This window comes from Coregonus lavaretus, assembly GCF_964263955.1.
Source record: "Coregonus lavaretus genome assembly, chromosome: 8".
Lineage (NCBI taxonomy): Eukaryota > Metazoa > Chordata > Actinopteri > Salmoniformes > Salmonidae > Coregonus > Coregonus lavaretus.
Genome location: NC_139995.1, coordinates 45,496,055 through 45,519,622, shown reverse-complemented (window position 1 = coordinate 45,519,622; position 23,568 = coordinate 45,496,055). Strand labels below are relative to the sequence as shown.

General features: G+C 46.4%; 1 protein-coding gene across 1 annotated transcript; it reads right to left on the bottom strand.

Moving 5' to 3' along the window:
• Nucleotides 1-244: 244 nt before the first annotated feature.
• On the bottom strand, nt 245-23,292 carry LOC311134240 (helicase ARIP4-like). The gene is made up of 22 exons (XM_084167860.1): nt 23,206-23,292; nt 17,367-17,557; nt 15,594-16,092; nt 14,334-14,467; nt 12,876-13,076; nt 12,064-12,299; nt 11,690-11,872; nt 11,261-11,394; nt 10,824-11,020; nt 9,972-10,314; nt 9,508-9,685; nt 8,712-8,936; nt 6,885-7,003; nt 6,528-6,652; nt 5,750-5,849; nt 5,130-5,335; nt 4,716-4,891; nt 3,530-3,726; nt 3,110-3,294; nt 2,591-2,680; nt 2,097-2,189; nt 245-1,692 (listed from the first exon to the last, which is right to left on the bottom strand). The coding sequence occupies exons 2-22, from the start codon at nt 17,503-17,505 to the stop codon at nt 695-697; spliced, it is 4,758 nt and encodes a 1,585-aa protein (XP_084023986.1). The 5' UTR covers nt 17,506-17,557; nt 23,206-23,292; the 3' UTR covers nt 245-694.
• Between the last annotated feature and the right edge of the window lie 276 nt (nt 23,293-23,568).

The following is a 23,568-nucleotide window of genomic DNA, read 5'->3' as shown; positions in this document are numbered from 1 at the left end:
GTCCAACCCTTTCCTTTGAACTTTGAACTCAACCCTGGCCCAGTCTGAACACTCTGTATAAACAACTAATGATTATAACCACCATTTACAAAATATCAACAAGATCAGTTTAGAATACTATTAGAATCAAAACATCCAGGTCACATATACTGTATTGTCTTGTCATCCTTTCCAACAGGGACGCTACAATATCTAGCAAACAGCTAACGACTCTAAAAGCACTTTTTTTTTTTTTTTTTTTTTTATGCAAACGGTCCAACAGATGATTATATAGTTCCATCTGATGTGAGCTCAGATCAGATAGTATCCTGACTGGCCTCAGAGATCGTCATGGGGGTCTAATAAGGGGATGGCTGGGCCATGCTAGAAGATATAGCCGGAGAGGGAGTGCTTGGAAGCCCCATGTTCATCTCAACTGGTCCCACTCAACAAAACGTCCATCCATTCCCATCCATGGTCTCCGGTGCTCAGCCTCACCAAACTCAGAGGCTCGGGCAAATCTTCAGTCTCTTCTTCAGTAAGATATTCAGCATAAGGATTTGTTACTCTGTCTTGGTAAGCACATTGAGGTACAACTCATTCTCTCTCATTCATACGCTCATGGGAGAGTGTGTGTGTGTGTAGGGGGGCTATGAAGGTTAGCCATGTTAGAGTGGGGGTGAGGGGTTGTCAGGGTCTAAGAATGCTCAATGGCTCATTGTCCTGTCACCTCAATGACATCATCGTCCGAGCTGCTGCCACCGTTCTCCGTGGCTAGGTGGTGGGAGTCGGGCTGGCTCAGCGCTGCACCCAGGAGGCTGGAGGGGGAAGAGGGGAAGTGGGAGAGGAAGCTGGAGCTTCCTCCAGTGCTGCCTGGGCCTCCTCCCAGGCTGTTGGAGTACATGCTGGGCTCAGGCAACAGGGACTGACTGTAGTTCAGAGGGAAGCCTGGGGAAAGCAGACCAGCCACACTGGGGTTCATCAGGTAGGGGGGAAGGGTGGAGGAGGAGGATGTGGAGGCCGAGGACATGGGCATGGGCATGGTGGCAATGGTGGAGGAGAAAGAGGTGGAGGACAAGGAGGAGGTGGAGGATGAGGGGAGGTGTCCGTTGTTTCCTGTGGCTGAGGAGGCATGGCTGAGGAGGTCCGCCCCTGCCGAGGGGAACATGGTCTGCAGGTCTCCCAGAGTCTGTCCTGCTGACTGGAGGAAGGGGGACGAGGAGCTGCCTCCCATCAGCATTGGGTGGCTCATGTGTCCCCCCAGCAGGGCCTGGTTCAGGGGGGGGAAGCTGAGCCCTCCACTGCCCAGGGAGAGGCCCGGGAACCCGGTTGCAGATGAGCTGCGTTTGCCCCCCGCCTGCTTGTGTCCACCCGCTGCTGCGGCCATCTTGCGTTTGGAGCATCGTAGAGCCTCGCTGATACTCATTCCGATGTCCTCTCTGAGCTGCCGACTGAGGTCCGACTCTGTGCTCTGACTGTACTGCTGCGTTCTGCTCCCCCCCTCTCCGTCCCCTGTAGCCATGTCCGATGGTGACGGCAGCTCGTTGCCCATGGCGACGGTATCCACGGTGACGGCGTAGCGGCTGAGTTCTCTGAGGATCTCGGGGCTCTCGGGGGTGGAGGGCCGCGAGGCGCTGTCGGGGGTCAGCCGCTGGCGCTCCATGGGAGACAAACAGCCGTTACCGATGGCGTGGAGCAGGGAAGCCTGGGAACCTGAGGAATAGAGGAGGGTCAAAAGAGAGTCATTATTCCCTTAACGCAGCATGTTGATGTCTCACCACTGGTGTCCCCCAGGGCTCGGTACTAGGTCCTCTCTGGTCATTTTTTCTCTCTACTACATACCTCAGTCTACTACCCAGCGCATTTGACATTTTAGTCATTTAGCAGACGCTCATATCCAGAGCAACTTACAGGAGCAATTAGGGTTAAGTACCTTCACCTAGTCAGCTCGGGGATTAGAACCAGCAACCTTTCAGTTACTGGCCCAACCTCTTAACCGCTAGGCTACCACCCAGCCCTATCTATGTAGTCTGAACACCAAGTCACTTTGTTCTGTCATATCCTGTTACATGGATTCCTCATCATGTAATGTAAAGTACTTTGTGTATGTAGAGCACCTCTGTTAGTAGCAGATCCCCCCTGCACTGCTCTGCTGAGCTTCCCTGAGCGGATGGCAAAAATCCTCCCATCATTGGTCCTGATGTAGGTACCTGTGAGGAAGACCGCAGTTAGTGTCTGATATCAAATCAAACTTTATTTGTCATATGTACAGGATACAGAGAAGTGTACACAGTACAATGAAATGCTTACTTGCAAGCTCTCCTCTCATGACATTAGCTAATAAAACTATTCAGTAAAAAATAAGGTAAAGTAAGAAACATAAAAATAAGCATGCAGGGAAGCACCAGTCAGTTTTGATGCTTAGGTTAAAGTACCAAGCCCTATCTAAATGAGATAACAACCTGGGAATTCAGGTGTCCATGTGGATATTGTAAACCGCTCTCCAAGCTGAGCACAGTATTTTGATTAGAGTATGTAGAGAATTAATTTAACTACACATGCAGGTAGATATGAGGTACAGCTTCTACAGTATACAGTATGTTCTTATTACCTTTTGACCCTTTGATCACATGGATGCTCTCTCCTGCACCGATACGTGCCTGGACATCCGTGGTGCTGTTGGCTCCAGGGATCACTATATCTGAAGGGGCAAACAGAAGGAGTCAAAAAGGTCCAAACAATACCACGGCAGTATCCCAAATAGCACCCTATTCTCTATGGGCCCTGGTCAAAAGTAGTGCACTCTATAGGGAATAAGGTGCCATTTGGGACGTAGCCCAATATCACCTGTCTATCCTAATGCAGCCCCAAAGCATTTCACCTGACCCAAGACCAGGAGTTATTCCTAAAACTCCTAACCCGTTGTGTTTAGTTGGCCCAAAACAGAAGAAACCGCTCCGAAACTGGGAAGTTCTATCTGACCTTGTCTATTAAATACTCATTTTCATTGTACGCGGCAAAAAAATTGGACATGATGTGCCCAAATGAACAGGACCCTGCCAAGCGTTTCAGTGTCTATCAGCACCAATTCAATTCAAAAGTGATTATCCCTGCAGGATATCTATTGTACCAGTGGTAGTGACGATCCTCTGAACATAGACACCCGCCTTCTGCAGGTAGTTGACCGGGAAGCTGACCCCGGAGCTGGAGCCGGCCATGCCCATGCCCGCCATGCGAGGCATCATGGGGATGGGGGTGGACTGGATGGGCCGGACGCTGGCCATGGGCTTCTCATCACCCCGAGCTATGGGACGCCTGGAGGATTCAAAAACACATGAGGATCATATCAATACACAGTCTGATTTGGGACAGTTTTCTAGACTGATGATTGCTGCAGATGGCATGGTTGAGTTTGGAGGCTAGAAGGATCATTTGTATGGATAGGCTTTTGTTTAGGCCTGCTTAACAGGCTTACACAGCGCTGTTGGAGGATTGGTTAGGGATGCTGTATGATTAGTGGTAGGAATAGTGCATTCATTGGACCACTCACCAGTTGCGCTGGTTGAAGGCTGGGATGTTGGTGAGGGTCTGGTCGCTTGTTGGGTAGTAGTGGGCATAGGAGGGGCGAGAGTAGGGCACGGAGGCACGCTTCTCATCCTCATAGCTCTTCTTAGCAGCTCTCTTCTCTGCTTTAGTGAGCTTGGACTCTTTCCGGTCCACCAGCAGAGACTCATGATGGAAGGGTTCCTGGTGGGGTACATATCAACAGGGATGTTAGTGTGAGTGGTGTGTGTACCATATTAATACAGTGATCCATGACATGACGGTGTGTATATACATTTTATTAGGTACACCAATCCAGTACTGGGTCGGACCCCTCTTTGCCTTCAGAACAGCCCGAATTCTTTGGGGAATGGAAACGTTGCTCAATTGGTATCAAGGGACCTAACGGGTGCCAGGAAAACATTTCCCACACCATTACACCACCAGCCTGTACCGTTGACACCAGGCAGGATGGGTCCATGGACTAATGCTGCTTACGCCAAATCCTGACTCTGCCATCAGCATTACGCAATAGGAACCGGGATTCGTCGGACCAGGGGTTGTTTTTCCACTCCTCAATTGTCCAGTGTTGGTGATCGCGTGCCCACTTGAGCCGCATCTTCTTGTTTTTAGCTGATAGGAGTGGAACCCAGTGTGGTCGTCTGCTGCAATAGCTCATCTGTGACAAGGACCGACGAGTTGTGTGTTCCGAGATGCCGTTCTGCACACCACTGTTGTACTGCGCTGTTATTGACCTATTTGTGGCCCGCCTCTTAGCTTGAACGATTCTTGCCATTCTCCTTCGACCGCTCTCATCAACGAGCTGTTTTCGCCTACAGGACTGCCGCTGACTAGATGTTTTTGGTTTCTTCGCCGCATTCTCTGTAAACCCTAGACACTGTCGTGTGTGAAAAGCCCAGGAGGATACTGGAACCGGCGCAACTGGCACCGATGATCATACCACACTCAAAGTCGCTTTGGTCACTAGTTTTTCCCATTATAATGTTCAATCGAACAGTAACTGAATGCCAAGATGCCCGTCTGCCTGCTCTATATAGCAAGCCATGGCCACGTGACTCAGGAGCGAACCATTTTCGTGACCGGGGTGGTGAACCTAATAAACTGGGCACTGAGTGTCTACGCGTGTGAGAGTGTGTATCTGTGCATGAGTGAGTGTGTGTGTGTGAGTGTACCTTAGTGATGAGGTGGGGGTAGAGCTGACAGGCCTGGCTGATGACCGTCTCCATCTCTTCGTGAGGCTGCAGAGGGGCTTTGGCCGGGTCAGGCTCCTCCTCCGCAAAGTGCAGCAGAGACTCCACCTCCTTGCGGGTGAACGTCAGTACCGGGTTCAGGTCATCCACCACGCGGTCTGGACACAACCAATCACAGTGTGTTACTGACCACTGAGATTCCCCTGTACTACGCCGCCATTCGCATTTCAACTTCAATTTCATGCCATGACATATTCAATATATTAAACCACACACACTCTTACCAGACATGCCCTGTCACACACAGGAGCAGCAGCACCATCACACACACACACCCCCCTCCACTCTCTCTCTCTCTCCCTTCCTAACCTCCCTCCCTCTCCCCCTCTCTCTTACCAGACATGCCCTGCTTGGAGACCTGTCGGTCGTAGATCTTTTTCTCCAGGGTGAAGTCACAGACCAGGCGGTAGATGTGGCAGCGCTTCTTCTGTCCGTAGCGGTACACCCGACACACCGCCTGGGCGTCGTGACACGGGTTCCATGACGCATCAAACACCACCACCCGGTTGGCCCCGATTAGGTTCACCCCCAAGCAGCCCGCCCTGCAAGTCACACAACACAGGCTTATTAAGAACATGCACAAGTGTGTTTGTGTAAGTGAATGGCTAATCAAGTGTATGTAAAAGGGAGGGGCAATATATCCAATTATGTGTGTGAATAAATATGTGTGAGCTAGTGTGTCTAATTGAGTGCATTTGGCTGCGTTTACACAGGTTGCTCAATTATGATATTCTGCCCAATTATAGGCAAAAGAGCTGATCTGATTGTTCAACAGACCAATTAGTGAAAAAAAAAGATTCAGAATTGGGCTGCCTGTGTAAACGCAGCTTTTGTTGTGTATTTGAGTGAAGAATATAAGCATAGAAATATAATTACTAGAAAGGGAAGAGCCCATCACACTACATCAATTTCACTTATATTTTTATGTGTATCAGTGTGTCTGTACAGTATATTACCTCGTTGACAGGAGGAAGACCCATGTGGAGGTGTTCTCTGGGTCATTGAACTGGTTGATGAGTTTCTCTCTCTCCGAGGCAGACGTACTCCCATCCAACCCTGGGGGTAGACAGACACATTCACTACATCAGCATCATGGGGCGATTCCAGCAAATATGCTATGTCCCAAATGGCACCCTATTCCCTATGTAGTGCACTACTTTTGAACAGGGCCCATATAGGGCTCTGGCCAAAAGTAGTGCACTATTTAGGGAATAGGGTGCCATTTGGGACACAATACATACTGTATCTAGTGTAGTGTGGTGGCCATTCCAGTAGGGGGCAGTATGATCTAGAAAATTAACCCAGAGATCGATGTCTGAGAAAAAGCATGGCTCTTTCTTAATTCATCTTTCATCAATTCCTCGTATTGTCTCTTCTTGCCTCCACTTCAAAACCCATTGGAGAAGAAAGTCTGATGGAGACCCTGGACCTTTCCTTACAAGACAGTTGAGGAGGCGAGGAGATAGGATGTGAGGAATCACAGAAAGACTGATGTGAGTGTAGATAGTTCAGTTAGCAGTTTGAAGCCAAAATATTCCACCGGATGCTGTGAAAACAAGCTAACTAGTCTAATAGTTAGTCTGGAACAACAGAGTACATTAGTGGGATCTGGGTTCAAATCACAGCTGAGCTGTCACAAGTGAAGAGTCAAAGGGTTGCCATGGGAATAATGATGATGGCATGGTCTGGGTAGTAGTGGTTGCCATGGGAACAGGGTTGTGCCGTGTGACTCACTGTAGTAGTTGATGTTGCGGACCCAGGTCTGGTTCTGGCCTTGGTTGTCGGGGGAGACTCGGCCTGCTGGCATCGGCCGTCTGGACAGGAAGCCTTCAATGACTGTCAGAGTGGACAAGCTCTGACTGATGGACACACGTCAAACAAACAAACACACACACACACACACACATTAAAAACACATTCAAGTCAGTTAGTTACAACCACATTGATACTTCGAGGTGAAAAGCAAAAATACTAATTTCCAGTCTCTCTAAGAAAAAAGACAATAAAGTCTAAGTATATGAGTCTGGTCGTAGGAAGTGTCTGGAGTGTCTGAATGAAGTGTTCCACGTCAGACATAGGAATAGGTCCAACCTGAAGACCAATATCTTGTCTCCTCTGCTCACACTCTCGTCGATCAGGTGGAAGAGCAGCAGCATCTTGGCAGAGTTCTCCAGAACACCAGTCTGGTAGTTGCTCATGATGTCCTTGGCCTGGAGAGACAGAGATCCATGGAACAGGACAGGAGGTGGGTGAATGAAGTTCATTATTTCACACCAACGAGGAGGTCTTAAGTTTTACTAGAGATGTGCAGATTTCCCTTTTAAGACGATTCGATACATGAGATACGATTCAGGAACAATAAGTTTTAGTTTGAAAACATACAGTGCGATTTGGTTTGATTAGAGGAACGAATCGATGTGAGTCGGTTCGATGCACTAGCATTTGTTGCATAAACGCATTCATTTTCCATTCTAAATTAAAATCTGCTGCTGATGGAGCTCATGAGCTGGGCCTCTGAGCTGGATCTGTCTGAGCTGGATCTGTCTGAGCTGGATCTGTCTGAGCTGGCTTCTGTGTGTGTGTGTAAATGATGTATATGGTGGATGTGGGCACCTGAGCTGAGCCATAAGGGAAACTGGCCATCTACCACCCCACTATCAGTTGGGGGGGCAATATTTGCTTTTTGTCCCCCCACTTTTGATCTGAAATCACCATCACCCACTAATTCATTTATCAATATTTATCTGTAAAAATGAACTATGACATAGCCAATAAATAAATAGAACAACTTTGGATTGCACCCCCGTCTAATAATCAAATGGTTAGTGAGATTCTCTTCTGCTGCGTCGACCGGGCAGTAGCTTAGGCTACTTTTTTCAGGTAAAACACAATTTTCAACAGCACATTTCATAAAAATAACCTAGCAAATTACACTGGTTGTCACTCAACTAATAAAGCCTAATATTGCGCAAGCCATTTTACAAACATTTGAATGCTGTCCTGTGACACGTAGATGTGTCAGATCAGGGTCTACCTCTTGTTGGTGGGTGCGCAAAGCTGTGCACAGCATGCAGTTTGACTAGGCTACTCATATAGCCTGGGGTTGATCGGCATGCAGTTTGACTAGGCTCCTCATATAGTCTGGGGTTGATCGGCATGCAGTTTGACTAGGCTACTCATATAGCCTGGGGTTGATCGGCATGCAGTTTGACTAGGCTACTCATATAGCCTGGGGTTGATCGGCATGCAGTTTGACTAGGCTACTCATATAGTCTGGGGTTGATCGGCATGCAGTTTGACTAGGCTACTCATATAGTCTGGGGTTGATCGGCATGCAAAATGACTTGGAGATCTATGGCTGTCAACATAATGGCATGGTTAGTTAGACACCGAAGGGGAGGACGCAGTTGTCACAAAATATGAGGTATTTTCTGAAGGTAGAAAGAAAGTAATTTGAGCAACCCCCAAAAAATTGTGAACCAGCAATTCGTGACTTTTGAATCGCTTTTCTGACCGATGCATGCTACATTTGGATCGGTTTGGGGTACCGCGGACCGATGCGCTCATATCTTAAACAGTTAAACTGGTGAGCCTATGCGTATCGGTGAATCATTACATCCCTAGGTTTCACAATACAACTTTAGAATCTTTACAGTGGAAAATCATGCAATAATGAGCACAGCATTCGGTCTGGTTTAACAAGGCTTCTATTCATTAGTGCACACCGTAGCAAAACGATTTTCAAACGAACATGAAAACAAGCGTTTCTTATTGGACAAACTCAGGTAGGTGAGACTCTAGGTTTCTACCCGTTTTGGCCCATTTTCTTCCTAATGCATAGGACCCAGGCTAACATAGGAGAAGTATCTAACATGTTCTCAGCCAGCCTGTGGGTAGAGAGAGAGTGGCGTTACGTACCCATTCGTAGGTGATGACTTGATTGGCTCTCTCCTGGATGGGGTTGAGCGGGGGCAGGCCGACGTTGATCCGACTGTTGGCCGAGTCGGCCGCTTTGGCCTTTAGGCTGGCGCCGGGGCAGCGGGGGTTGGCGGCCGCCGTGATGTCATCCAGGTCCAGGTCCTGCTCGTTGGCTAGGTTCTCCTTCTGAAGGGTCTCGTACAGCACGTCAGGGTGGTTCCAGATCTACACACACACACACACACGCACACGCACACATCAATGGACTGACTTCAATAGTGTTACTGATTCCAGGTTTTAAGATGTGGTCCTCTGTAGCTCAGCTGGTAGAGCACGGCGCTTGTAACGCCAAGGTTGTGGGTTCGATCCCCGGGACCACCCATACACAAATAAATGTATGCACGCATGACTGTAAGTCGCTTTGGATAAAAGCGTCTGCTAAATGGCATATTATTATTATTATTAAGATGAGGGTGTATATCCTGGCTAGGCTGACTAACCCACAGCAGTACCCTATGGTCACTATGGTCTATGGCAGAGGTAATCAACTCTTACCCTATGAGGTCCAGAGCCTGCTGGTTTTCTGTTCTACTTGATAATGAATTGCACCCACCTGGTGTCCCAGGTCTAAATCAGTCCCTAATTAGAGGGGAACAATTAAAAAATGCAGTGGAACTGGCTTCGAGGTCCAGAGTTGAGTTTGAGGGGTCTGTGGTATGCCTGCCTGCCTGCCTGCCTGCCTGCCTGTCTGTCTGTCTGTAACCCCACAGCACCAGTACAGCGATCTCAGCCTCACCTTGCAGCAGACGCAGAAGGCCTTGAGTGGGTTGAGGCCCAGCCAGCCGCTGTTGCCTGCCTCTCTGAAGCGGTTCATAAACTCGGCGTAGAGGGCCCTCTGCAGGGGCGACAGGCGCACCATGATCACATGCTCTTCCTTGGAGGGGAGCTGGTCCCTCAGTACGTCGTGGCCTCGCCTGGGACAGACACGGATGAACCACAACAGATTATTATCAGACTGCATATACCTCACCAATCCTTTACAGATCTATAGGAGAGAGTAGGGCTAAGAGTTAGGGTTTGATTTGGGATAAGAAACCATATTTGATAGAGAGGATAGAGAGATGGAGAAACATAGAGAGGGAAAGAGAGAGCGAGAGAGTGCCTGAGAGAGAGACAGAAAGAGCGATATAAAAAGCAAAGGGTGAGCGAGGGAGGTGAATCATTTTAAACCAGACAGTCTGCACTCTTCTCTGCGCTCACCTCTGGACGAAGCCCTCCAGCAGACTATGGAGGACGTGACTTCGATATCTCATCACCCTAGCATCCTGCGGCGTGCTGTCCACACACTGCCCGTTCAGAATGGGCCTCTCGAACATGTTACTGAACTCCTGCCTGGTGCCCAGGAAATCAGGCCTGACAAAGTCCACCATGCACCAGTACTCTATCAGGTTGTTCTGGAGGGGGTAGCCTGTTAGGACCACACGTCGCCTGGAGCGGATGTTCTTCAGGGCCTGCGAGGTGCTGGCGTGGCAGTTCTTGATGCGGTGACCCTCATCACAGATCACCACGTCTGGACCGGGCCTGGCCAGCGCCTTCTCAATACCTAGGTGGGTGTAGGTGTGTTTGTGGGAGTAGAGAAGAGAGCGAGAGTAAAACACAGGTTGGGAGAATGTGTGTGTGAAAAAAGAGTAAAACACAGGTTACATGAATGATGATGAATAGATAAAATAATAATGTTCTCTGATCTACTATTAGTAGTAGAATGTCATTGATGTGCAGGCAATTCATCAGCCTTGGCATTTTAATATTGTAATTTATGCAGCTTTTTTACAAGGCATTATTCATCCAGCGTCTAGTGAACTCCTGTCAGCCTACAGTATTGTATCATTATATTGGTGTGCTGTTTCTCATTATCAATGGATCAGGGCCATATTCATAAAGCGTCTCAGAGTCAGTGCTGATTTAGGATCAGTTTTGGCTTTTAGATCACAATTAATAGTATTAGATGGACAGGTAGGACCTGTTCCTAGATCAGCACTCCTAATCTGTAACTACTACTACTACTCCGGCCCCAGATCACAATGGGCCCGGCAGCGAACTCTAACCCCTGACCTTTCATGAGCTCCTGCTGCCTCTCCTCTTCGTCCAGGTCGATGATGACAGGTCCCTGGGGCTTCTTGGACTTCCTCTTCCTGCCCGTCACAAAGCTCTTCTTCAGGGACAGCAGGCGGTACATCTCATACCCCATCAGGAGGACGCCTCCGTCCCTGGACCAGTCCTCCACTACCTTAGCCCGGGCCACCGTGGTTCTGTAGGGCACACACGTCAGCAATGTTACGCACACATGCTCGCACACACAGGCACACGTCAGTGCTGTCTTTATGTACCTCATGGTTATACAGTACACACACGACAGTACACACACACACACACGGCAGTACACACACACACACACACACACAGCAGTAAACAACTGACACACACACGATAGTATACAATTGACACACACTGCAGTGTGTTAGTCAGCTCTACTATATAATGTCACGTACTTGTGCTCGTCATTGAGGATGTGGACTCTGAAGGTGCGTCCTGTGACGACGGCAGGGTCACTATCAGGGGGAAGGGCCTCTTGGGTGGGAAGCCACAGGTTAAACTCCGCCAGCCAGTTCTGGAGGGTGTTCACCTGGGGGGAGAAAGCGAGAGAGAGAGAGAAAGAGAGATAAAGACACAGCTGTGCTCACAGACAGACACACAGACAGACACACACAGATAGACAAACAGACAGACAGACACACACAGATAGACAGACACACATACACAGACAGACACACACACACACACAGATAGACAAACAGACAGACACACACACAGGGGAGACGCACATAGAGCAATGGGAGAATAGAGAGCGGGAGAGGGAGAAAGCAAGAGAAGAGAGACAGAGAGAGACACACCCATCATCTCCTTAACGGTCTACTCACAGGGACGATGGCCAGTACGGTGTGGGCCCCGGTGTGTCTGAGCAGGATGTCTATAAAGGAAATGACTTGCAGTGTCTTGCCCAGACCCATGCTGTGAGCCAGGATACAGCCAAACCCGCTGCTGCCCTTATAGCGCTCCAGAGACTCCACCAGGTTATCATAGAGGAACCGGATCCCACCAACCTGGGAGGGAGGGAGGGAGAAAGAAGGGGGAGGTAAGAGATGGAGCGAGAGGAGGGGGGGGGGGGTGAGGGATGGAGGAAGAGAGAGAATGAACTCAATTACATAACGTATGCAGTCAAGGCACTTTTACCCGGTCTGCCTTTGTGACGCCTTCTCCCATGTTGCAGCAGTGTGTGTGTGAGTTAGCGTACCTGGTGAGGTTTGACGGCGCGGGCCAGCTGTGGGGCGAGGTACAGGTCTTCCTCCTCTGCGGGGTGGTTGATATTAACTAGGACCCTCCCCTGGGCGTCTGGTTGGTTGAGCGAGTCGTTGATGTGCGCGCCGCTGCTCTCCGCCGTGCCCCCCGCACCTTCGTCCTCGTCCTCATTGGCTGACTCGCTGCTGATCTGCAGTGCATCGTCGTCCCCGGAGCTCAGCTCGATCACGTCTGGGTCAGGGAGGAATTTGATTGATTAGATGTATTTATTTATTATTCGGTTAAATAATGACAGTTAAAAACATCCAAATAACACACTTATTTCCAATGTGGTCCTGGAGAGATTGCGGGCATCATTGGTTCCAAGCAGGGGAATTGATATTCATAGTTCATGCCATTAAGCATTTGTAACCTGACAGCTAAAACAACGTTATGACTGACACATGGATTATGAAGTAATTATGAGGTCCGTGCTGCCTCTAGATAGCATGCTGTGTTCATTATAAGTACGAACCAATAACTGGGTATATATTCCTGTTAGTCCAACCAAGGAACATTATAACTTTAAGGTTCTACCTATAATGTTCTTTACACTTGTGGATAACTGAGAGGATTGGACAGGTCTAAGAAATATGTCAATAGCGCCACCTTACCTTCTGATAGGCTATGGGGAAGTTACATCATATTGCTTACACCAATCAAATAGTCTCAGATCTCCACGTGCATAGGGTCTCGGGGTTCAATTTGGGACACAGCCAGAGAGTTGTGGTTGTTCCCTTCGTTTTAGCAGTCCTCCTACGGTCTTACCGTCTCTGATAGCGGGTCTGATAGCGGGTCTGATAGCGAGTCTGATAATGGGGATAGCTGGTGGCTTGACGTCCTCCTGCTTCTCCTCCTCCTCACTGCTGTCACTGCTGTCCAGGCAGATGACATCCTGCCTGGCTAGGAAAGCAGCCTCTAACGACCCCTGACCTTGACACTCCTCCTCCCCAGGCCTCAACACCGATTCTATTGGAGGAGAGGGGGACATGTACAAAGAACAATAAGAGAGAGAGAGGAGAGAGAAGGGAAAGAGAGAGAGAGAGAGAGACAGGCAGGCAGGCAGGCAGAGCAGGAAACGGGTAAGGGAAAGATGGAAAGAGAAGGGATGGGCACTGTACATGGGAAAGTATTACATTTTTGGGAGGGCTGTGTCTAAAATGTAATAAAAGTATCTATTTGACAGACGGGTTGGTTGTTTCGCAAGAAAACCCAAATGTGCGCAACTATGGGGCAAAACAGACGGGGTTGGCTTAGATCATATGTGAACTATATTTCGTCTCCAATGTTTATTGAAAACCTAAATACATTTGCACAATGAGCACTTGTCTCAAATATATCGTTACAGTTGTTGGTTAGCTAGCTAGCGAATTTTTGCTGTATTAGCATAGACGTGACACGAGTCAAAACACGGTAGAAACTAGCTGAAAAATGCCACCTACGATTCCCCACATGGCAGCTTCTTGTCATTGTTGCTAGCTATCTGGACATCCAGAACCATTTTTTTACATTTACATTTTAGAACCTCAACCACACACAGACTTCTGCCCCATCTACATTTTTCTAAAACAGTTTAATGACAGTTTTTATGAGTGCGCCCCATAAAAAAGAGGCGCTGGCGCTACAGTCAGAGGCTCCATGTGTCGCAAGTGAAGTGGGAGATTTCTAATCAATGCAAAATAAGTTAAGTTGGCTAAATGAGAAGGAGTAGGCTACAGTGATCAACCAACAGGTAGGCTGTTTCATATGAATGGAGTTGTTGTAGACAAGGATGCCTCAAAATAGCCTCAATTAGCCTTGCTACTTTAGCTAGCTAGTTGGCTACTGTAGCTAGCTAGCTTCTTTACAACGATTTGATGCAGCCAAGACAGGCACTACCAGATGGTATAACCTATGGCAGCAACAAGTTTGTCTAACTAGCACAATTCGGTTTGGCTACTTCTCCCTCTCTCACTCAGTCAGTGCCACACACATAGACTGCCACACACCGGCCCCATCTCCTCTCCCACCCCTCCGCTGAAACGAGCAGAGCACCGGCTCTCACATCTCCATTGAAGGCCCCCCCCAAAAAAATAAAAACACATGTATTTCGACTATCTGGATATCCAAACAAATAACATGATATTATTCGAATAGTGAAATCATTTCAAATGCCCATCACTAAAATAGAGAGATAGTGGGGTGTGACAGACATGTCCAGAGGGTGGGTTGGGGTAGAACTCTCACCTGGGGGAGGACACTCTATGACAGGTGGTGCTGTATGGTCCTTCCTCTGCTGCTCCAGACGCCTCAGCCTCTCTAACTCCTCCTGCTGGGCTGCCTTGGTCACTGCCTCCATCTGGTGCTCCTTTAGCAGCTTCCTGTTCGGAGGAGAGGAGGACAGGGGGATGGATTAGAGGAGAGGAGGACAGGGGGATGGGTTCGAGGAGAGGAGGACAGGGGGATGGGTTCGAGGAGAGGAGGACAGGGGGATGGGTTCGAGGAGAGGAGGATGGGTTCGAGGAGAGGAGGACAGGGGGATGGGTTCGAGGAGAGGAGGACAGGGGGATGGGTTAGAGGAGAGGAAGACAGGGGGATGGGTTAGAGGAGAGGAAGACAGGGGGATGGGTTCGAGGAGAGGAGGATGGGTTCGAGGAGAGGAGGACAGGGGGATGGGTTCGAGGAGGAGGAGGACAGGGGGATGGGTTAGAGGAGAGGAGGACAGGGGGATGGGTTCGAGGAGAGGAGGACAGGGGGATGGGTTCGAGGAGGAGGAGGACAGGGGGATGGGTTCGAGGAGGAGGAGGACAGGGGGATGGGTTCGAGGAGAGGGGGATGGGTTCGAGGAGAGGGGGAAGGGTTCGAGGAGAGGAGGACAGGGGGATGGGTTCGAGGAGAGGAGGACAGGGGGATGGGTTCGAGGAGAGGAGGACAGGGGGATGGGTTCGAGGAGAGGAGGACAGGGGGATGGGTTAGAGGAGAGGAGGACAGGGGGATGGGTTAGAGGAGAGGAAGACAGGGGGATGGGTTCGAGGAGAGGAGGATGGGTTCGAGGAGAGGAGGACAGGGGGATGGGTTCGAGGAGGAGGAGGACAGGGGGATGGGTTAGAGGAGAGGAGGACAGGGGGATGGGTTCGAGGAGGAGGAGGACAGGGGGATGGGTTCGAGGAGGAGGAGGACAGGGGGATGGGTTCGAGGAGGAGGAGGACAGGGGGATGGGTTCGAGGAGGAGGAGGACAGGGGGATGGGTTCGAGGAGAGGGGGATGGGTTCGAGGAGAGGGGGATGGGTTCGAGGAGAGGAGGACAGGGGGATGGGTTCGAGGAGAGGAGGACAGGGGGATGGGTTCGAGGAGAGGAGGACAGGGGGATGGGTTCGAGGAGAGGAGGACAGGGGGATGGGTTCGAGGAGAGGAGGACAGGGGGTTGGGTTAGAGGAGAGGAGGACAGGGGGTTGGGTTAGAGGAGAGGGTGTATTATACATTAAAACCACCCTATCAAACAAATACCTGATGTTCTTCCTCATGTGTGCTGGCTTAGAGGACTTAGCAGGCTTCGGGTCCTTAGACTTGGAGGCTCTCGGTTTCTTCTTTTTGCCCGCAGAGGGCTTGTCCTGGCTGGGGCTCTCAGGACGGGACGAAGGGGCCTGGGACTTTGAAGCCTTGGAGGCCTTTGGTTTCTTCTTTTTGCCCGTAGAGGGCTTGTCCTGGCTGGGGCTCTCAGGACCGGATGAAGGGGCCTGGGACTTTGAAGCCCTCGATTTCTTCTTTTTGCCCGCAGAGGGCTTGTCTTGACTGGGGCTCTCAGGGCGGGACGGGGGCTGGGAGCCATGGTCAGACGGGGGCTGGGAGCGAGACGCAGGTCTTGAGTTGGGCCGGGAAGAAGGCCTGGAGGTGGGCTGAGACGGGGGCCCAGAGGGAGGCTCTTCTGAGGGTGAGGTAGCTGAGGGGGAGTCCCTCCCTCCCTGGGTCTCCATCTCTGTACTGCCATGGCCACTCTCTGGCTGCTCTGTTGGACAGAGCAGAGAATTACATAAATCAGTCAACTAATTATTAAATCAGTGTATGGGAAACCGGCCAATAAGGTTAGAGAAATAGACAAACCCTTTTGGGAAAGCATTGCTTCTTGGGAACTTTCTCCAATCTCTCTTGGACACTATTGAAAGGTGTACTGAAGCATTGGTTTATCCGTTTCTGGGGTACTTTCAATGGAGAATCTCAATTGAACAAGATTCTTATTCCAGGATCTGGGAAAACATCCTTAAATCCTAACTCTTGTATTCTTTATTGAGCCAAATAATAATAATCTTCTCTATGGTTCATTCATGGCTGTTACTGTCTGACCCCAGTAAGACATGTTACAGACAGTGACTACGTCCCAAATGGCACCCAATTCCCTCAATAGTGCACTACTTTTCACAAGAGCCCTATGGGCCCTGGTCATTTGGGACACATCCAGTGTCTTCATTACTCTCCCATCCTTCTAGGCAGCCAGGCTGTAAGTGTGAGTGAGGCCTTGCCTGGTGTTCCTTACCCCTGGAAGCCTCTCACATTCTTGGCATTTAACACATAGTTTGGAGGCGTTGTTCAGCGCAGATGCAGGCAGTTTCATTCGAGCAGCATTCATCAAAACCTGCATTCTCCTACCTGTTGTTCTGTCTGCTCTAACATGTTGTTGACACTAGTCTGTCTGTAACAATGTAGGACATGGTGACATGGCAGCTCCGCAGACTCTCTCCAAGTGCCTGGCTCACTACCTGACTGCTGTGCGTCCTAAATGGCACCCTATTCCCTCTGCAGTGCACTACTTTTGCCCAGGTACCATAGGCACTATGTAGGGAATAGGATGCCATTGGGGACACAACCTCGGTGTAACTGATTGGTTGACTACATAAGTTCACATTTTAAATAGATGTTTTGCGTCAGACTTGACAAACAAGAAGAAAACTAGTTTCATCACATTTCTTAGCAGCTGCCTGCTGTACAACCATTTAAAAACTGAAACTCAGCGATATGATGAACTGAGAATATTGAGCGCGATGCACTCGCACAGAGTATCTGCCCATGTGGATGGGTACAGTTCACTCTGCTGCAACGTGGTAGCTGCAGCACAACAACAGTGGACTTTATGCATCACCTACTCTACCTTTAACAGATAGTCTTTAAAGTGAATTAGAATTACTTCTTGAATGTTGTCTTCTGTTCTGACTGAAATACCAGCATTAATTGTGAGTAGTAAACTAAAGGCAACTTCTATGGAGGTGACACCTCCCCCCCACTCACCGACTGCATCATCTTCATCATCCCCATCGTTGTCACCCTCATCGTCATCCTCAATCTCCTCCTCTTCCTCTTCCAGATCCTCCTCTTCGCTGTTAATGCTGGGGTCCAGGTCACTTCCTGAGATCGCTTCTTCAGACATGGCGTCCCGCAGAGCTCAGAGAGCATTACCTACACATCCTCACTGGGGGTACCTGCAATCAAATAGAGTACACACCGCTTTAGCCATTATGTCAAACAACAAAGCAGTGACCCCATTTAAAGAGATAGTTCACCTAGGCTAAATCAGGGTAAGGAAACAAACATGTAATTTTGGCAAACACTATTGTTTATTGTTGTGAAGTGGGCTGTCTTGTTGTATGTGGAAAAACAACAAAAAGCATGATAACATAAATCACATCAGCAAGTAGATTATTATCAATCAAATGGATTCATTTTTTCACTCTCACCATCTATGACAGAGAAGTGCTTGCAATAGAACAATACAGTAAATCATAAAGTGTCATTGCTCTGTGGTTGCTTTACCCTGCTCTCTTCCAAAACTTGCATTCTCAAAGTGTCAGAGAGAAAAAATAGGAAAAGGATCTGGTGTGTGTGAGCGAGCTGGCCAATTACATAAGAGCTAAGTTACATAACTGCCCATTGCCACTCAGGCTGTGCCTTCCCTTGAACAGGCTAACCCAATAGACACACAGAGCATGGTCCCTCTCCCTCTTTCTCTCACCTCACTCACATACAAAGGCCTACATACAAGCTCAGGGCGGGCTGTACACTGTTCCTTCAGATGGTTCTAAAAACGACTGTGTCAGGTCTCCCACCCACACACGCAATGGTAGATAGACATTCTCGCTCAAGCACTTTAAGCATACCATTCTCCTATTAATGACAGATGCAGTGTGCTACAAAGCTAGAAATTAGATATTTTATGTAATGTCTCTTATTATGTGTGGAGCAGCAAGCTTGGCAAGGCTCATACTAGGTCATAAGAGTTGATGGGGAAACTACAGTGCATTCAGAAAGAATTCACAACCCTTGACTTTTTCCACATTTTGTTATGTTACAGCCTGAATTTAAAATAGATTACATTTAGATTTTGTGTCACTGGCCTACACACAATACCCCATAATGTCAAAGTGGAATTATGTTTTTCAACATTTTTACAAATGAAAAGCTGAAATGTCTTGACTCAATAAGTTAGTGTTTCCCAAACTCAGTCCTCAGGACCCCAAGGGGTGCATATTTTGGTTTTTGACCTAGCACTACACAGCTGATTCAAATAATCAACTAATCTTCAATCTTAGATTAAAAATGTGCTTAACAAGTCACATAATAAGTTGCATGGACTCACTGTGTGCTATAATAGTTTTTAACATGATTTTTGAATGACTACCTCATCTCTGTACCCCACACATACAATTATTTGTAAGGTCCCTCAGTCAAGCAGTGAATTTCAAACAGATTCAACCACAAAACCAGGGAGGTTTTCCAATGCCTCACAAAGAAGGGCACCTATTGGTAGATGGGTAAAAATAAAATAAAAATTAGACAATGAATATCCCTTAGAGCATGGTGAGGTTATTAATTACACTTTGGATGGTATATCAATACACCCAGTCACTACAAAGATACAGGCGTCCTTCCTAACTCAGTTGCCGGAGAGGAAGGAAACCGCTCTGGGATTTAACTGAGGCCAATGTTGACTTTATTAAAACAGTTACAGTTTAATGGCTATGATAGGGGAAAACTGAGGATGGGATACACAACATTGTAGTTACTCCACAATACTAAGCTAAATGACAGAGTGAAAAGAAAGCTTGTACAGAATAAAAATATTCCAAAACATCCATCCTTTTTGTAATAAGGCACTAAAATAAAACTGCTATAAATTTGGTAAAGAAATTAACTTTTTGTCCTGAATACAAAGCGTTATGTTTGGGGCAAATCCAACACAACACTGAGTACCACTCTTCATATTTTCAAGCCTGGTGGTGACTGCATCATGTTATGGGTATGCTTGTCATCAGCAAGGACTAAGGAGGTTTTTTTTGTTGATAAAAAGAAACAGAATAGAGCTAAGCACAGGCAAAATCCTAGAGGAAAACCTGGTTCAGTCTACTTTCCAACAGACTGGGAGATAAATTCACCTTTCAGCAGGGCAATAACCTAAAACACAAGGCCAAATATACAATGGCTTACCGTTACAGCTTACCGTTACTTAGTTACAGTTGTGACTTAAATCGGCTTTAAAATCTATGGCAAGACTTTAAAATGGCTGTCTAGCAATTATCAGCAAACAACTTGACAGAGATTTAAGAATTTTTAAAATAACAATGTGTAAATGTTGTACAATCCAGGTGTGCAAAGCTCTTAGAGAATTACCCAGAAAGACTCACAGCTGTAATTGCTGCCAAAGGTGATACTAACATGTATTGAGTCAGGGGTGTGAATAGTTACAGTGGGGAGAACAAGTAGTTGATACACTGCCGATTTTGCAGGTTTTCCTACTTACAAAGCATGTAGAGGTCTGTAATTTTTTATCATAGGTACACTTCAACTGTGATCCAGAAAATCCAGAAAATCACATTGTATGATTTTTAAGTAATTAATTAGCATTTTATTGCATGACATAAGTATTTGATACATCAGAAAAGCAGAACTTAATATTTGGTACAGAAACCTTTGTTTGCAATTACAGAGATCATACGTTTCCTGTAGGTCTTGACCAGGTTTGCAGGTAAATAGGTAATGAGTGGAGAACAGGAGGGCTTCTTAAAGAAAAACTAACAGGTCTGTGAGAGCCGGAATTCTTACTGGTTGGTAGGTGATCAAATACTTATGTCATGCAATAAAATGCAAATGAATTACTTAAAAATCATACAATGTGATTTTTCTGGATTTTTGTTTTAGATTCCGTCTCTCACAGTTGAAGTGTACCTATGATAAAAATGACAGACCTCTACGTGCTTTGTAAGTAGGAAAACCTGCAAAATTGGCAGTGTATCAAATACTTGTTCTCCCCACTGTATATAAATTAGATATTTCTGTATTTCATTTTCAATACATCTGCAAACATTTCTAGAAACATGTTTTCACTGTCATTACAGGGTATTGTGTGTAGATGGGTGAGAAATGTTTTTTATTTAATCAATTTTGATTTCAGGCTGTAACACCAAAAAGTGGAATAAGTCAAGGGGTATGAATACTTTCTGAAGGCACTGTATCTGTGACGATTACCCATCCAAATAAATCCAATATGCACAAAACCCTTTTTTTTTAACCATTTCCCTCTCATACTAGTGCTGTCATACACTTAATTTAAAGGTGTTACATACACAATAATTGACGTGGTTGTTTGGTCTGCCACTTATTGAGTTTACATAACCAATTATATAACCTGTGTAATGAATAGGTTACGTTAATCAATTACAACGTCATTCATATTTTGATCAACTAAATAAGCCCCCATAAAAAGGAGGCTTGTATAATGCAGAGATTATACTTTACTTAAATATGTATTTTATTTAAGGTATTAGAACCACAATGTTGAAGTAAAGACCCCTGTCAACTAATATCAACATTTAGTTTGGGATAAATTATTTGCCTTCCGTAGGTTTAAGAAACATTGCTTTTTGCCTTGTAATTCTATTACTAAAAACACACGTATCTAAGATATTTCCTCATTTCTCTCCCTCATGAGGGAAGATAATCAAAGTTCCGAGAAGTAACAAGTAAAGGTAGACCTACCAAATAGTTAGTGTTTTACTGATATCAAGTTTGTTTAGGAATTATTAAATGATTAAAACTCTAATTTCTGAAAAATCAGTAACGGAAATACTGCATTGAATTCGCTACAATAGGAAATTACATTTACATTTTAGTCATTTAGCAGACGCTCTTATCCAGAGCGACTTACAGTTAGTGAGTACATACATTTTCATACTGGCCCCCCATGGGAATCGAACCCACAACCCTGGCGTTGCAAGCACCATGCTCTACCAACTGAGCTACACGGGACTACATAGTAGTCACAAACCACAGTTTGCCACAGTCCTCCCACTGGCATACTGTTATGTTCAGCTCATACGTTTATTTTTCTTCTCTTTCTGTCATCTGGTGGTCAAACCAAGACTGTGAAAACAGTCTGGACAACCCCACCCTCTTACTATCTCTGCCGCTCTCTCTCCACTTAATGTCACCTTACTGACACCTACCCTCTTTCCATTTACTGTAACAAGCATCCTGAAAAGTAGTTGAAATCTGGTCAGTCCGCCCTGGCCGGACCAAATCTGAACCAATCATAGACGTCTATGTTTCACAAGTTTGGACAGCACAGTACAGAAGTTGTATGGTTTGTTAAACTTTAAAATCAATGGTTTTTGTTTGGCATACATTTTAAAGTGAAAAATCTGAGTCAAAGCGTAATTCAGTTACCATGGAATTGCCTATATCTATCTCGCTAGCTGTGTTATTCAGGTTTTCTATGTAGGCTACAAGGGACTGTATCCATAAAGCATCTCAGAGTAGGAGTGCTGACCTAGGATCAGGTTCCCACTGCTCTTTCATTATAATATATAAGGCAAAACTGATCCTTGATCAGCTTTGTGGATACAGGCCCAGAGCTGATTGAGAGAACACTAGAGGTGAAAACCTAGTGTAAAAAAAAAAAGGTCAAAACTGACAGAGGAAGCGGCAGCATTGAACAGTCAGAATCACAGATCGCTGCCTGCCTCTCTCAAACCCTATGAATATCAACATTCAGTTCCTTCGTGATCAGTATCCATGGCGAACCCAGACAGATTCAGCCGATACACACAGAGTATTGAAAGGTTCTCAATAATACATGCATGTCCAGCATAAAATATGTATACACTCCTGCACAGCTGCTTACAAAAATATTAACTGTATGACTACTACACTGAGCAGCATGTGGATAATACCTCTTCTCCTCCTGCATACCAAACTATGATTCCAAGGCAACTCAATATCAACACGTATATTTTTGCATTCTGTTGACATTGCAATGTGTCAAATGTTAAATCCTAGCACACAGAGATGGTGTTGCACCTTGACAAGATAATTGTATGTTATTTGAATTTTGATTTAAGAAAACATAACTTCAACTCCCTCTCTCGCTCACACACTACTATTGAGCAATAGTGCACTGTGTTACATAAACATGCTAAATAAATGCAAAATATTATATCCAACTCTAGCTTCTGTAGGTAGCTATGACGAACAACCATAAACAGGTAGCCGATATCTGGCTTACTTGTTGTTTTCTGTGCCCGCCGTCCTAAAGTTAAATATGTTATTAACGTTATTAGCTAGCGAACATCAACATTATAGAAAATGTACAATCTACTAATATTAACAAGCTAACTAGCTAGCTGGATACTGAGATTTTGGGCTTTTGAACGCTAATCTGGGTTGAAACATTGCTAAAAATAGCTAGTTAGCTAACGTTAGCAAAAGCTAACGTTAGCTAGCTACCTAGCCCATTCAAAAGACAGGATTATTCTTAGGCTGGGTAAACTAGCTACCGCGATAACTATAAACAGATGACTTACTAGCTTTTGTTTTGCCACAACTAGTTAGCTAGCTAACGTTGAACGATTTCTATAAATATGAACAAACAAGTCGTACCAAATACAGCCAACAAGCAGCTAATTCGTGCGTGATTGAGCAGCTAGCTTGTTGTTAGTGAGCTAGCATCATGTTAGCATACAAATCGCTGTTTTCAGCCAACGTCTATTGTCCAGAGGATGGCTAATCTAGAAAACCCCTTATGTCACTGAAACACAAGTTAAATTCGAACCAAAAAGCTGCCAAACTATATACTTACATTTTGCATTCCCTTAGGAAATAGTGATGATATGTTTATGATTAATCAATTCTTTATAAACAGTGTAGCTAGCTACCTTTTTTTTTTTTTTTATCCCCCCTCACAGTTTCTTCAAGGGTAACAGTATCAATGTTCCCCTGCACGTATGGAAAAACAACTCGTTCCGGAGTCACACTCGAATTGCCCAAAACGGTTTAAAAGCTGCCCAAAACTGCTATCAGGCAAGGCCCAAAATTCCTATTTGATTTTAGTTTGTGCGGCACTCAGCAACACGAAATAATTGAGTTAATGATTATAGCATAGTAATTAGAGCATTTTTGTAATTTGTCTATAAATGCACATCACGAGAAAGTATGTTATGGC

Bases quoted from the DNA above. Each gene is read 5' to 3' on its own strand.
- LOC311134240 (XM_084167860.1), bottom strand. From the start codon at position 17,505: ATGTCTGAAGAAGCGATCTCAGGAAGTGACCTGGACCCCAGCATTAAC. The intron at 7,004-8,711 runs GTACGTAACGCC...CTGTCTCTCCAG, and splicing joins AAGTCATCACCTACGAATGG to GCCAAGGACATCATGAGCAA. The intron at 4,892-5,129 runs GTAAGAGAGAGG...GGTTGTGTCCAG, and splicing joins CTCCAAGCAGGGCATGTCTG to ACCGCGTGGTGGATGACCTG.